This window comes from Coregonus clupeaformis, unplaced genomic scaffold (assembly GCF_020615455.1).
Source record: "Coregonus clupeaformis isolate EN_2021a unplaced genomic scaffold, ASM2061545v1 scaf0486, whole genome shotgun sequence".
NCBI lineage: Eukaryota > Metazoa > Chordata > Actinopteri > Salmoniformes > Salmonidae > Coregonus > Coregonus clupeaformis.
The window spans coordinates 220,001-235,575 of NW_025533941.1; the positions used below are offsets into that span (position 1 = coordinate 220,001).

The window sequence follows — 15,575 nt, forward strand, 5'->3', positions numbered from 1 at the left end:
GCGAGAGAGAGAGAGTGAGAGTGAGAGTGAGAGAGAGAGAGAGAGAGAGAGAGAGAGAGAGAGAGAGAGAGAGAGAGAGAGAGAGAGAGAGAGAGAGAGAGAGAGAGAGAGAGTGAAGAGCCAGTCATCCAGTGTACAATCTGAGAGGAAAGAAAGAGTTAGTTCCCCAGCTCCCTCTAAAACATCAGTCAGCAATGGTTCTACCAACTGAAGTTGTAGCAGAACCTTGTGGGAACCCTCTAGAACCCTGGCCATAGGTTCTCCATCCACATTACCATCTGAAGTATGAAAAATGTATGCACTCACTAACTGTAAGTTGCTCTGGATAAGAGTGTCTGCTAAAATGACAAAAATTTAAAATGTAAATGAAGTAGCAGAATCCTGTAGAACCCTGTAGAACTCTGTAGAACCCTGTAGAACTCTGTAGAACCCTGTATAACTCTGTATAACTCTGTAGAACCCTGAAGAACTCTGTAGAATTCTGTAGAACCCTGTAGAACTCTGTAGAACTGGCCATGGGTCTACAGGGTCAGAGCAAAAACCAACCCATGAGGTCGAAGGAATTGTGTCGAGGAACATTCCAGAAGGACAACCAATCTCTGCAGCACTCCATCAATCAGGCCTTTATGGTAGAGTGGCCAAATGGAAGCCACTCCTCAGTAAAAGGCACAAGACAGTCCGCTTGGAGTTTGCCAAAAGGCACCTAAAGGACTCTCAGACTATGAGAAACAAGATTCTCTGGTCCGATGAAACCAAGAACTCTTTGGCCTGAATGCCAAGCCTCACGTCTGGAAGAAACCTGCCACCATCCATACGGTAAAGCATGGTGTTGGCAGCATCATGATGTGGGGATGTTTTTCAGCAGCAGGGACTGGGAGACTAGTCAGGATCGAGGGAAAGATGAATGGAGCAAAGTACAGAGAGATCCTTGATGAAAACCTACTCCAGAGTGCTCAGGACCTCAGACTGGGGCAAAGGTTCACCTTCCAACAGGATAATGACCTGAATGTCCTTGTGTGGCCGAGCCAGAGCCCGGACTTGAACCCGATAGAACATCTCTGGAGAGACCGGAAAATAGCTGTGCAGCAACCCTCCTCATCCAACCTGACAGAGCTTGAGAGGATCTGCAGAGAAGAATGGGAGAAACTCCCCAAATACAAGTGTGCCAAGCTTGTAGCGTCATACCCAAGAAGACTCAAGGCTGTAATCGCTGACAAATGTGCTTCAACAAAGTACTGAGTAAAGGGTCTGAATACTTAAAGTACCAGTCAAAAGTTTGGACACACCTACTCATTCAAGGGTTTTTCTTTATTTTTACTATTTTCTACATTGTAGAATAATAGTGAAGACATCAAAACTATGAAATAACACATATGGAATCATGTAGTAACCAAAAAAGTATTAAACAAATCAAAATATATTTTATGTTTGAGATTCTTCAAATAGCCACCCTTTGCCTTGATGACAGCTTTGCACACTCTTGACATTCTCTCAACCATCTTCACCTGGAATGCTTTTTCAAAAGTCTTGAAGGAGTTCCCACATATAATGAGCACTTGTTGGCTGCTTTTCCTTCACTCTGCCTTCCAACTCATCCCAAACCATCTAAATCGGGTTGAGGTCAGGGGATTGTGGAGGCCAGGTCATCTGATGCAGCACTCCATCACTCTCCCTCTTGGTAAAATAGCCCTTACACAGCCTGGAGGTGTGTTGGGTCATTGTCCTGTTGAAAAACAAATGATAGTCCCACTAAGATGGGATGGTGTATCGCTGCAGAATGCTGTGGTAGCCATGCTGGTTAAGTGTGCCTTGAATTCTACATAAATCACAGACAGTGTCACCAGCAAAGCACCCCGACACCATAACACCTCCTCCTCCATGCTTTATGGTGGGAACTACACATGCGGAGATCATCTGTTCACCCACACCGCGTCTCAAAAAGACACGGCGGTTGGAACCAAAAATCTCAAATTTGGAAAAATTTCCACCGGTCTAATGTCAATTCATGTTTCTTGGCCCAAGCAAGTCTCTTATTATTATTGGTGTCCTTTAGTAGTGGTTTCTTTGCAGCAATTCGACCATGAAGGCCTGATTCACGCAGTCTCCTCTGAACAGTTGATGTTGAGACGTGTCTGTTACTTGAACTCTGTGAAGCATTTATTTGGGCTGCAATTTCTCAGGCTGGTAACTCTAATTAACTTATCCTCTGCAGCAGAGGTAACTCTGGGTCTTCCATTCCTGTGGCGGTCCTCATGAGAGCCAGTTTCATCATAGCGCTTGATGGTTTTTGCGACTGCACTTGAAGAAACTTCCAAAGTTCTTGAAATTTTCCGGATTGACTGACCATGTCTTAAAGTAATGATGGACTGTCGTTTCTTTTTGCTTATTTGAGCTGTTCTTGCCATAATATGGACTATGTCTTTTACCAAATAGGGCTATCTTCTGTATACCTTGTCACAACACAACTGATTGGCTCAAACACATTAAGAAGGAAAGAAATTCCACAAATTAACTTTTAAGAAGGCACACCTGTTAATTGAAATGCATTCCAGGTGACTACCTCATGAAGCTGGTTGAGAGAATACCAAGAGTGTGCAAAGCTGTCATCAAAGCAAAGGGTGGCTATTTGAAGAATCTCAAATATAAAATATATTTTTATTTGTTTAACACTTGGTTACTACATGATTCCACGTGTTATTTCATAGTTTTGATGTCTTCACTATTATTCTACAATGTAGAAAATAGTAAAAATAAAGAAAAACCCTAGAATGAGTAGGTGTGTCCAAACTTTTGACTGGTACTGTATGTAAATGTGATATTTCAGTATTTTATTTGCAATACATTAGCAAAAATTTCAAAAAAAACTTTTAATGCATTGTCATTAAGGGGTATTGTGTGTAGATTGATGAGGGGAAAAAACAATTTCATCAATTTCAGAATAAGGCTATAACATAACAAAATGTGCTAAAAGTGAAGGGGTCTGAATACTTTCCGAATGCACTGTACAGTATGTGTGTATTGTCTTCAACACATGTACAATGTGTACTAGACATGTACTATATGTACTGGACATGTACTATATGTACTGGACATGTGCTATATGTACTGGACATGTACTATATGTACTGGACATGTACTATATGTACTGGACATGTACTATATGTACTGGACATGTACTATATGTACTAGACATGTACTATATGTACTGGACATGTACTACATGTACTAGACATGTACTATATGCACTGGGCATGTACTATATGTACTGGACATGTACTATATTTACTGGACATGTACTATATTTACTGGACATGTACTATATGCACTGTACATGTACTATAAGTACTGGACATGTACTATATTTACTGGACATGTACTATATGTACTAGACATGTACTATATGTACTGGACATGTACTAGACATGTACTATATGTACTGGATATGTACTAAATGTACTGGACATGTACTATGTGTACTGGACTTGTACTATATGTACTGGACATGTACTATATGTACTGGACATGTACTATATGTACTAGACATGTACTATATGTACTGGATATGTACTATATGTACTGGATATGTACTACATGTACTGGACATGTACTCTATCTACTGGACATGTTCTATATGTACTGGACATGTACTATATGTACTGGAGATGTCATATATGTACTGGACATGTACTATATGTACTGGACATTGGACACTGCCTGTATGGTGATGAGGGAACATAACATGATGAGACAGAGAGATACTGTAGACGGGTATAGACAACTAACAGCACAAGACTAATACACTGAAGAAGACAAGAGAGGAGAAAGGAAGATTCAGAGTTCAACCTTGAACCAGACAGTCTGAATGACTAGTACAACCTGCAGGCTACATGACTTTATATTCACCCACACACACACACACACGCACACGCACACGCACACACACACACACACACACACACACACACACACACACACACACACACACACACACACACACACACACACACACACACACACACACACACACACACACACACACACACACACAGCCTGCAGGCTACATTACTTTATATTCATCCCTCCTACTATGTTAACTAGTCAGAGGAAAACAGCTTTACTTTATAGAAATTATTATGGAACTATATGCCCCACATAGTTGCAGGGCAGGCACTATATAGGAAATAGGGTGCCATTTGGGATGTACCCTATGCTTCTTTTTACCTTGAGTTCTCTGTGATCTCTCTCAGAATCACAGCCTCTGTTCTTCCTGCTTATCTCTGTATACAACAATTCATGTTCCCTGGTTGTGTGAGGCTACACATTCATGTTCCCTGGTGGTGTGAGGCTACACATTCATGTTCCCTGGTGGTGTGAGGCTACACATTCATGTTCCCTGGTGGCGTGGGGCTACACATTCATGTTCCCTGGTGGCGTGGGGCTACACATTCATGTTCCCCGGTGGTGTGAGGCTACACATTCATGTTCCCCGGTGGCGTGGGGCTACACGTTCATGTTGTTCACAAACAACAGAGAGACAAAAGCAGGTCCCTTGTCTCCCCCTCACTTTAGAAATGAAAAAAAAAAAACCGCAGGAGGGTCAGGCTGTGCATTTTGACTGCGTCCCAAATGGCACCCTATTCCCTATATAATGTTTTCAGAGGGTGGTGGTGTTCTGTCAGGAGAGGTAGGGAGATAGGACAACAGAAATAGAGGGGTGGAAGAGAGGGAGGGATAGTTTTGTCTGACTTTGTAGAACATAGGAGCTTGGTTTGGGCACATCTTCAGACAAGAGGGGCTCTAATGACAGACAGACAGAGAGAGAGAGAGCGACAGAAAGACAGACTGACAGACAGATAGACAGACAGACAGACAGACACACACACAGAGAGACAAACAGACAGGTCCACCTGTGAGGGACTGATCCCTCTGTCATCAGCCCCACATTCGCCACATCAGATACAGTGAGGGAAAAAAGTATTTGATCCCCTGCTGATTTTGTACGTTTACCCACTGACAAAGACATGATCAGTCTATAATTTTAATGGTAGGTTTCTTTGAACAGTGAGGGACAGAATAACACAAAAAAATTCCAGAAATGTCAAAAATGTTATAAATTGATTTGCATTTTAATGAGGGAAATAAGTATTTGATCCCTCTGCAAAACATGACTTAGTACTTGGTGGCAAAACCCTTGTTGGCAATCACAGAGGTCAGACGTTTCTTGTAGTTGGACAAAAGGTTTGCACACATCTCAGGAGGGATTTTGTACCACTCCTCTTTGCAGATCTTCTCCAAGTCATTAAGGTTTCGAGGCTGACGTTTGGCAACTCGAACCTTCAGCTCCCTCAACAGATTTTCTATGGGATTAAGGTCTGGAGACTGGCTAGGCCACTCCAGGACCTTAATGTGCTTCTTCTTGAGCCACTCCTTTGTTGCCTTGGCCGTGTGTTTTGGGTCATTGTCATGCTGGAATACCGATCCACGACCCATTTTCAATGCCCTGGCTGAGGGAAGGAGGTTCTCATCCAAGATTTGACGGTACATGGCCCCGTCCATCGTCCCTTTGATGCGGTGAAGTTGTCCTGTCCCCTTAGCAGAAAAACACCCCCAAAGCATAATGTTTCCACCTCCATGTTTGACGGTGGGGATGGTGTTCTTGGTGTCATAGGCAGCATTCCTCCTATTCCAAACACGGCGAGTTGAGTTGATGCCAAAGAGCTCGATTTTGGTCTCATCTGACCACAACATTTCACCCAGTTCTCCTCTGAATCATTCAGATGTTCATTGGCAAACTTCAGATGGCCCTGTATATGTGCTTTCTTGAGCAGGGGGACCTTGCGGGCGCTGCAGGATTTCAGTCCTTCACAGCGTATTGTGTTACCAATTGTTTTCTTGGTGACTATGGTCCCAGCTGCCTTGAGATCATTGAAAAGATCATCCCGTGTAGTTCTGGGCTGATTCCTCACCGTTCTCATGATCATTGCAACTCCACGAGGTGAGATCTTGCATGGAGCCCCAGGTCGAGGGAGATTGACAGTTATTTTGTGTTTCTTCCATTTGCGAATAATCGCACCAACTGTTGTCACCTTCTCACCAAGCTGCTTGGCGATGGTCTTGTAGCCCATTCCAGCCTTGTGTAGGTCTACAATCTTGTCCCTGACATCCTTGGAGAGCTCTTTGGTCTTGGCCATGGTGGAGAGTTTGGAATCTGATAGATTGATTGCTTCTGTGGACAGGTGTCTTTTATACAGGTAACAAACTGAGATTAGGAGCACTCCCTTTAAGAGTGTGCTCCTAATCTCAGCTCGTTACCTGTATAAAAGACACCTGGGAGCCAGATATCCTTCCGATTGAGAGGGGGTCAAATACTTATTTCCCTCATTAAAATGCAAATCAATTTATAACATTTTTGACATGCGTTTTTCTGGATTTTTTTGTTGTTATTCTGTCTCTCACTGTTCAAATAAACCTACCATTAAAATTATAGACTGATCATTTCTTTGTCAGTGGGCAAACGTACAAACACACACTGCTCTAATCTCTAACACACACCGCTCTTCTCTCTCTAACACACACTGCTCTAATCTCTCTAACACACACTGCTCTAATCTCCAACACACACTGCTCTAATCTCTAACACACACTGCTCTAATCTCTAATACACACTGCTCTAATCTCTAACACACACTGCTCTAATCTCTGACACACACTGCTCTTCTCTCTCTAACACCCTGCTCTTCTCTCTCTAACACACACCGCTCTAATCTCCAACACACACTGCTCTTCTCTCTCTAATACACACTGCTCTAATCTCTCTAACACACACTGCTCTAATCTCTCAACACACACTGCTCTAATCTCTAACACACACTGCTCTAATCTCTAACACACACTGCTCTAATCTCTAACACACACTGCTCTAATCTCTAACACACACTGCTCTTCTCTCTCTAACACACACTGCTCTAATCTCTAACACACACTGCTCTAATCTCTAACACACACTGCTCTAATCTCTCTAACACACACTGCTCTAATCTCTAACACACACTGCTCTAATCTCTAACACACACTGCTCTAATCTCTAACACACACTACTCTAATCTCTAACACACACTGCTCTAATCTCTCTAACACACACTGCTCTAATCTCTAACACACACTGCTCTAATCTCTCTAACACACACTGCTCTAATCTCTAACACACACTGCTCTAATCTCTAACACACACTGCTCTAATCTCTAACACACACTGCTCTAATCTCTCTAACACACACTGCTCTAATCTCTAACACACACTGCTCTAATCTCTCTAACACACTGCTCTAATCTCCAACACACACTGCTCTAATCTCTAACACACACTGCTCTAATCTCTAACACACACTGCTCTAATCTCTAACACATACTGCTCTAAGGCCAGGAACCCCTGTCCCAGTACTATCCACTGATTATAATCTCCCAGGGCACCTCAGGCTATGAACTCTCTGTCCCAGTACTACTGCTCTGATTATAGCCCCAGGGCACCTCAGGGTTATGAACCCCTAGCCCAGTACTATCCCCTGATTATAGCCCCAGGGCACCTCAGGGTTATGAACCCCTGGCCCAGTACTATCCCCCTGATTATAGCCCCAGGGCACCTCAGGGTTATGAACCCCTGGCCCAGTACTATCCCCCTGATTATAGCCCCAGGGCACCTCAGGGTTATGAACCCCTAGCCCAGTACTATCCCCCTGATTATAGCCCCAGGGCACCTCCGGGTTATGAACCCCTAGCCCAGTACCATCCCCCTGATTATAGCCCCAGGGCACCTCAGGGTTATGAACCCCTGGCCCAGTACTATCCCCCTGATTATAGCCCCAGGGCACCTCCGGGTTATGAACCCCTAGCCCAGTACTATCCCCCTGATTATAGCCCCAGGGTTCATACTGGGAATGATCTACAAATGAGATTTATGGTACATTGACAACCCTCTTCACAAAAAGAGAGAGAGATGGACTTCAGCAACAACCTCTTCATGTTGTCCCTGTAGTAAGTGGGTGTTCTTCAGCAACAACCTCTTCATGTTGTCAAAACATTAGGTACACCTGCTCTTTCCATGACGTAGACTGACCAGGTGAATCCAGGTGAATCCAGCTATGATCCCTTATTGTTGGCACTTGTTAAATCCACTTCAATCAGTGTAGATGAAGGGGAGGAGACAAGTTAAAAAATGATTTTTAAGCCTTGAGACAATTGAGACATGGATTGTGTATGTGTGCCATTCAGATGGTGAATGGGCCAGACTAAACATTTAAGTGCCTTTGAACGGGGTATGGTAGTAGGTGCCAGGTTTGTGTCAAGAAATGCAACGCTGCTGGGTTTTTCACGCTCAACAGTTTCCCGTGTGTATCAAGAATGGTCCACCACCCAAAGGACATCCAGCCAACTTGACACAACTGTGGGAAGCCTTAGAGTCAACATGGCTCAGCATCCCTGTGGAACGCTTTCAACACCTTGTAGAGTCCATGCCCCGACGAATTGAGGCTGTTCTGAGGGCAAAAGCGGGGGTGCAACTCAATATTAGGAAGGTGTTCCTAATGTTTGGTACACTCAGTGTATATATGTTCACTCTTAGAAAAAAAGGTGGTATCTGGAACCTAAAAGGGTTCTTCAGCTGTCCCCATAGGAGAACCCTTTGAAGAACCCTTTTTGGTTCCAGGTAGAACCCTTTTGGCTTCCATGTAGAACCCTTTTCACACAGGGTTCTACATGGAACCCAAAATAGTTCTACCTGCAACCAAAAAGGGTTCTACCTGGACCCACAAAGGGTTCTGCTATGGGGACAGCCTGAAGAACCCTTTCAGAACCCTTTTTTCCCCCCCAAGAGTGTAGTGTATAGTAAATACAGACGTTGAGATTACAGGTGATGGCTGCATGTATGTGTGAGTGAGTGAGTGATGAGGAGGAGGGAGACAGTGACCCACTACACTGCTGCTTTCAGCATGACATGAACTGACTGTGTGTTTCTAGGAAAAGGCTTTCAATGGATAGACGTGTCACTACACACTGTATCAAGCTGTCATTTCATCTTACACCGTCATTATTAGCAATATGTTAAAACTCCAAATCTTATCACATCTGTGAAGCTATTTTTTTTTGCTGATTCTACGACGAATACTGCTGTGTGTAATGTGTGACTTCGAAAGGCATATTAAGATATAGAATCCTAATGGGGTGATATGAAAGACTGAGGCCACGTCCCAAATGGCACCCTATTCCCTATATAGCGCACTACTTTTGACCAGAGACCAACGGGGTCCCTCTATAGGAAATAGGGTGTCATTTGGGACCTGGCCTAAGTTCTTTGTTGTCTCTCTCCATCTCCCATCGGGGAGGGGACAAAGAATGTTATTAAAAAGGAGTTCCATCAGATAGTTCAGTATTAAAAGATAATTTCCCTTCAACCGTTTCTCATTATAATGTTATCTCCAATGCCTGTGGCGACGTGAATCTGAGGTAGGCTTTGTTTGTGTTGTCATGGTGACACATCAATCATTCCACTGCTCGACACACTTTTAATAAACACTTGATGAAAGCAGCAGCTCAAATAAACCAACATTATCTGATGTGACACTAGGAACTGTCTCTCTGTGGGTGAGGAGAGTCAACCCCACCTCTTTAAGGAATACCTGGGATAGGATAAAGTATTCCTTATACCCCCAAAAAAAAAAAAAAACATTGTAAAGTGGTTATCCCACTGGCTTTAAGGTGAATGCACCTATTTGTAAGTCGCTCTGGATAAGAGCGTCTGCTAAATGACGTAAATGTAAAAATGTAAGTCCTATTCTGCTCTAAATGTGGCCTCACGTTCCGAAAAATGTTATTGTCGCAACCGGTTCTTGTCGTTAAATCACTCTCCTCTTAGAGAGATACATGAAGCTAACCCTAATGTAACCGACGGGGGAGTCCTGTCCCTGTTGCCTGCTTTATCGCTGCGTCCCAAACGGAAAGCTATTACCGACATGCTCTGGTCAAATGTAGTGTACTGTGTAGGGAACAGCCACACAAAGACAGACAGACAGACAGACAGACAGACAGACAGACAGACAGACAGACAGACAGACAGACAGACAGACAGCAGAGTGGAGTCTCGGTTAAAACGGGACAGTGAACAGACAGACAGACAGACAGCAGAGTGGAGTCTCGGTTAAAACAGGACAGTGAACAGACAGACAGACAGACAGCAGAGTGGAGTCTCGGTTAAAACAGGACAGTGAACAGACAGACAGACAGACAGCAGAGTGGAGTCTCGGTTAAAACAGGACAGTGAACAGACAGACAGACAGACAGCAGAGTGGAGTCTCGGTTAAAACAGGACAGTGAACAGACAGACAGACAGCAGAGTGGAGTCTGGGTTAAAACAGGACAGTGAACAGTATCATCGCAGGATTAGAGGGAGAGAGAGCAGCGCCGTTTACTATAGTCTCCTGAATGGCGCAGTGGTCTAAGGCGCCGCATCGCAGTGCTAACTGTGCCACTAGAGATCCTGGTTCGAATCCAGGCTCTGTCGTAGCCGGCCGCGACCGGGAGACTCATGGGCGGCGCACAATTGGCCCAGCGTTGTCCAGGGTAGGGGAGGGAATGGCCGGCAGGGATGTAGCTCAGTTGATAGAGCATGGTGTTTGCAACGCCAGGGTTGTGGGTTTGATTGTGGGTATAAAAAAATATGTATTCACTAACTGTAAGTCGCTCTGGATAAGAGCGTCTGCTAAATGACTAAAATGTAATGTAAATGCTTTACATGACTACACCTATCTAAACATACTTTACATTGGTTGATTACACCTATCTAAACATACTTTACATTGGTTGATTACACCTATCTAAACATACTTTACATTGGTTGATTACACCTATCTAAACATACTTTACATTGGTTGATTACACCTATCTAAACATGCTTTACATTGGAATAGGGTGCCATAATACTGTATCTTCTACCAGAGGGAATAGGGTGCCATAATACTGTATCTTCTACCAGAACCCAGAGGGAATAGGGTGCCATAATACTGTATCTTCTACCAGAACCCAGAGGGAATAGGGTGCCATAATACTGTATCTTCTACCAGAACCCAGAGGGAATAGGGTGCCATAATACTGTATCTTCTACCAGAGCCCAGAGGGAATAGGGTGCCATAATACTGTATCTTCTACCAAAACCCAGAGGGAATAGGGTGCAATAATACTGTATCTTCTACCAGAGCCCAGAGGGAATAGGGTGCCATAATACTGTATCTTCTACCAGAGTCCAGAGGGAATAGGGTGCCATAATACTGTATCTTCTACCAGAACCCAGAGGGAATAGGGTGCCATAATACTGTATCTTCTACCAGAGCCCAGAGGGAATAGGGTGCCATAATACTGTATCTTCTACCAAAACCCAGAGGGAATAGGGTGCAATAATACTGTATCTTCTACCAAAACCCAGAGGGAATAGGGTGCCATAATACTGTATCTTCTACCAAAACCCAGAGGGAATAGGGTGCCATAATACTGTATCTTCTACCAGAACCCAGAGGGAATAGGGTGCCATAATACTGTATCTTCTACCAGAACCCAGAGGGAATAGGGTGCCATAATACTGTATCTTCTACCAGAACCCAGAGGGAATAGGGTGCCATAATACTGTATCTTCTACCAGAGCCCAGAGGGAATAGGGTGCAATAATACTGTATCTTCTACCAGAACCCAGAGGGAATAGGGTGCCATAATACTGTATCTTCTACCAGAACCCAGAGGGAATAGGGTGCCATAATACTGTATCTTCTACCAGAGCCCAGAGGGAATAGGGTGCCATAATACTGTATCTTCTACCAGAACCCAGAGGGAATAGGGTGCCATAATACTGTATCTTCTACCAGAGCCCAGAGGGAATAGGGTGCCATAATACTGTATCTTCTACCAGAACCCAGAGGGAATAGGGTGCCATAATACTGTATCTTCTACCAGAACCCAGAGGGAATAGGGTGCCATAATACTGTATCTTCTACCAGAGCCCAGAGGGAATAGGGTGCCATTTGGGATGCAGATATACTGTATTGTAGTATATCTCTGTTCAGTCCTGGCACATTTTATTACACTGACTGTTGCTCATCGTACAGGTTTCCATATATTTCCATCTCATTCAGTCTGGTGTGGGTCTCTATGAAAACGACCTGCTTGCCCTGTCCAAATGGCTACTATCAGTTACACCTTCCAATGCGTAGGCTACACACATGCACACTTTAAATGGAATTGAAGTGCACGAACGCACACACACGGGACCGAAGGAGGCTGGCGGTGTCCCGTGCGTATCAAACAAAGATAGATGGAGTGATCCATCATACACCTGTCTTCCTGTCTGACACACAGCTACACCTCACAAATCATATCTCTAGATCAGAGACCGCTCACCAATCTACTGCTCTCTCTCTCTCTCTCTCTCTCTCTCTCTCTCTCTCTCTCTCTCTCTCTCTCTCTCTCTCTCTCTCTCTCTCTCTCTCTCTCTCTCTCTCTCTCTCTCTCTCTCTCTCTCTCTCTCTCTCTCTCTCTCTCTCTCTCTCTCTCTCTCTCTCTCTCTCTCTCTCTCCCCCTCTACCTCCCTCCCCCACACATCACCCCAGAGACAAATGAAGAAGGATTTTTACACATTTCCATCTCCTTCTCCCACCCCTCTTTTACCCTCTATTCCCTGATCTCTCTCTCTCTATTTGCCCCTCTCCTTTTTCTATCTGCCCCTCTCATCTCTCTCTATCTGCCCCTCTATCCCCTCATATCTCTCTCCTCTATCTGCCCCTCTATCCCCTCATCTCTCCTCTATCTGCCGCTCTATCCCCTCATATCTCCTCTATCTGCCCCTCTCCTCTCTCTCTATCTGCCCCTCTATCCCCTCATCTCTCCTCTATCTGCCCCTCTATCCCCTCATCTCTCCTCTATCTGCCCCTCTATCCCCTCATCTCTCCTCTATCTGCCCCTCTATCCCCTCATCTCTCCTCTATCTGCCCCTCTATCCCCTCATATCTCTCTCCTCTATCTGCCCCTCTATCCCCTCATATCTCTCTCCTCTATCTTCCCCTCTATCCCCTCATCTCTCTCTCTATCTGCCCCTCTATCCCCTCATCTCTCTCCTCTATCTGCCCCTCTATCCCCTCATCTCTCCTCTATCTGCCCCTCTATCCCCTCATCTGTCCTCTATCTGCCCCTCTATCCCCTCATATCTCTCTCCTCTATCTGCCTCTCTATCCCCTCATATCTCTCTCCTCTATCTGCCCCTCTATCCCCTCATATCTCTCTCCTCTATCTGCCCCTCTATCCCCTCATATCTCTCTCCTCTATCTGCCTCTCTATCCCTTCATATCTCTCTCCTCTATCTGCCCCTCTATCCCCTCATCTCTCCTCTATCTGCCCCTCTATCCCCTCATATCTCTCTCCTCTATCTGCCTCTCTATCCCCTCATATCTCTCTCCTCTATCTGCCCCTCTATCCCCTCATATCGCTCTCCTCTATCTGCCCCTCTACCCCCTCATATCTCTCTCCTCTATCTGCCCCTCTATCCCCCTCATCTCTCCTCTATCTGCCCCTCTATCCCCTCATATCTCTCTCCTCTATCTGCCTCTCTATCCCCTCATATCTCTCTCCTCTATCTGCCCCTCTATCCCCTCATATATCTCTCCTCTATCTGCCCCTCTATCCCCTCATATCTCTCTCCTCTATCTGCCCCTCTATCCCCTCATATCTCTCTCCTCTATCTGGCCCTCTATCCCCTCATATCTCTCTCCTCTATCTGCCCCCTCTATCCCTCATCTCCCTCTATCTGCCCCTCTATCCCCTCATCTCTCCTCTATCTGCCCCTCTATCCCCTCATCTCTCCTCTATCTGCCCCTCTATCCCCTCATCTCTCCTCTATCTGCCCCTCTATCCCCTCATATCTCTCTCCTCTATCTGGCCCTCCATCCCCTCATATCTCTCTCCTCTATCTGCCCCTCTACCCCCTCATATCTCTCTCCTCTATCTGCCCCTCTACCCCCTCATATCTCTCTCCTCTATCTGCCCCTCTATCCCCTCATCTCTCCTCTATCTGCCCCTCTATCCCCTCATATCTCTCTCCTCTATCTGCCCCTCTATCCCCTCATCTCTCCTCTATCTGCCCCTCTATCCCCTCATATCTCCTCTATCTGCCCCTCTATCCCCTCATATCTCTCTCCTCTATCTGCCCCTCTATCCCCTCATATCTCTCTCCTCTATCTGCCCCTCCATCCCCTCATCTCTCTCTCTCCCTCCTCCTGTGGTTCTGAATAAAACATGGAGGCTGTGCTCTAAGCCAGAAGGACAGCCCATGGAGAGAGGAGTGCCATTAGACACAGAGCAGTGGGAAACTGAGCTCAGTTTGAGCCAGACAGGAACCATCATGGAGGCATGAGGACCCCAAGCTGACAGGTTAGGACGGCTATGTGCCTGTGTGTAAACTAGGGTTCTGCCTGGGGGTGTTTACTGCTGGGTTTATAGGGAGCTTGTTGGCTCAGTTACTTTGTGATTCATTGACACACTTGTAAAATCATCAAAGGTACTTTCAGGACACACAGGACAGGTTTCTCCAGTACTCAGAGCTTAGCTTAAAGGCCCAATGCAGCCGTATTTATCTCAATATCATAGAAAATAAACAAAAATAGCTTCTTAGCAAAGAGACATTTCTCAAGCAAGAATATTGCTAGTACTGTCTGGGAGTGGTCTGAGTGGGGAGGGGAAAACTGAAAACTAGCTGTTATTGGCAGGGAGGTTTAGAACTCTCTTTCTTATTGGTCTATTCACTAATTTATCGCCTGGTGATGTGTCACCAAAACAGGATGACATTTCAGGCGGTTGTTTTAAACAGCTCGTACACTAAAAGGGCATTATCATAATTTTCACAATTTCACAGTATTATTCCAACCTCATGGTGCGGAAATATATATAAAACACAGGAAAATCACATTTTGTAAGTGCACTGGGCCTTTAAGTTACAAATCTAAGCACTTTGAACACAACCCCTAAAAAAGATAAGGTAGCTGTTCCTCATACCTGGTACGCCTGGAGGAGTCTTGAGAAACTTCCCGTTGAAATGTTGAATCACAACACCACACTTCTCTGTTGACTCCATCCTGAGGGGGGGGGGGGGAAGAGAGAGAGAGAGGGGGGAGCAGATAGAGGGACAGAGAGAGAGAGAGAGAAAGAGAGAGAGAGAGAGGGGGGGGAGAGAGAGGGGGAGAGAGGGGGAGAGAGAGGGGAGAGAGAGGGGGAGAGAGGGGGGAGAGAGAGAGAGAGAGAGAAGAGAGTTGCAGTCAGGTCAAACAAACTAACAGGGCTTTCCTGTGGGTTGCTTAAGGAAACAGAGGAGGAGGGAGAGAGGGAAGGAGGAAGAGAGGAGGGAGGATGGAATGTGGATCGGTAGATCAATGGGGACTGGATGTTGTTTCCTTTGTCTATTGAAAGGCTCCATTCACTGCTCTGTGCTCTGCTCTCTGCTCTCTGCTCTGCTCTGCTCTGCTCTGTGCTCTCTGCTCTACTCTCTGCTCTAT

At 45.2% G+C, this 15,575-nt stretch overlaps 1 protein-coding gene across 1 annotated transcript in view; it reads right to left on the reverse strand.

Moving 5' to 3' along the window:
* LOC121543743 (RNA-binding motif, single-stranded-interacting protein 3-like) overlaps nucleotides 1–15,575 on the reverse strand; it is a 151,042-nt gene that overhangs the window by 45,812 nt on the left and 89,655 nt on the right. Inside the window, exon 5 of the mRNA XM_045215620.1 lies at nucleotides 15,079–15,158. Coding sequence (XP_045071555.1) covers nucleotides 15,079–15,158 — 80 coding nt within the window. The remainder of the gene's footprint in view (nucleotides 1–15,078; nucleotides 15,159–15,575) is intronic.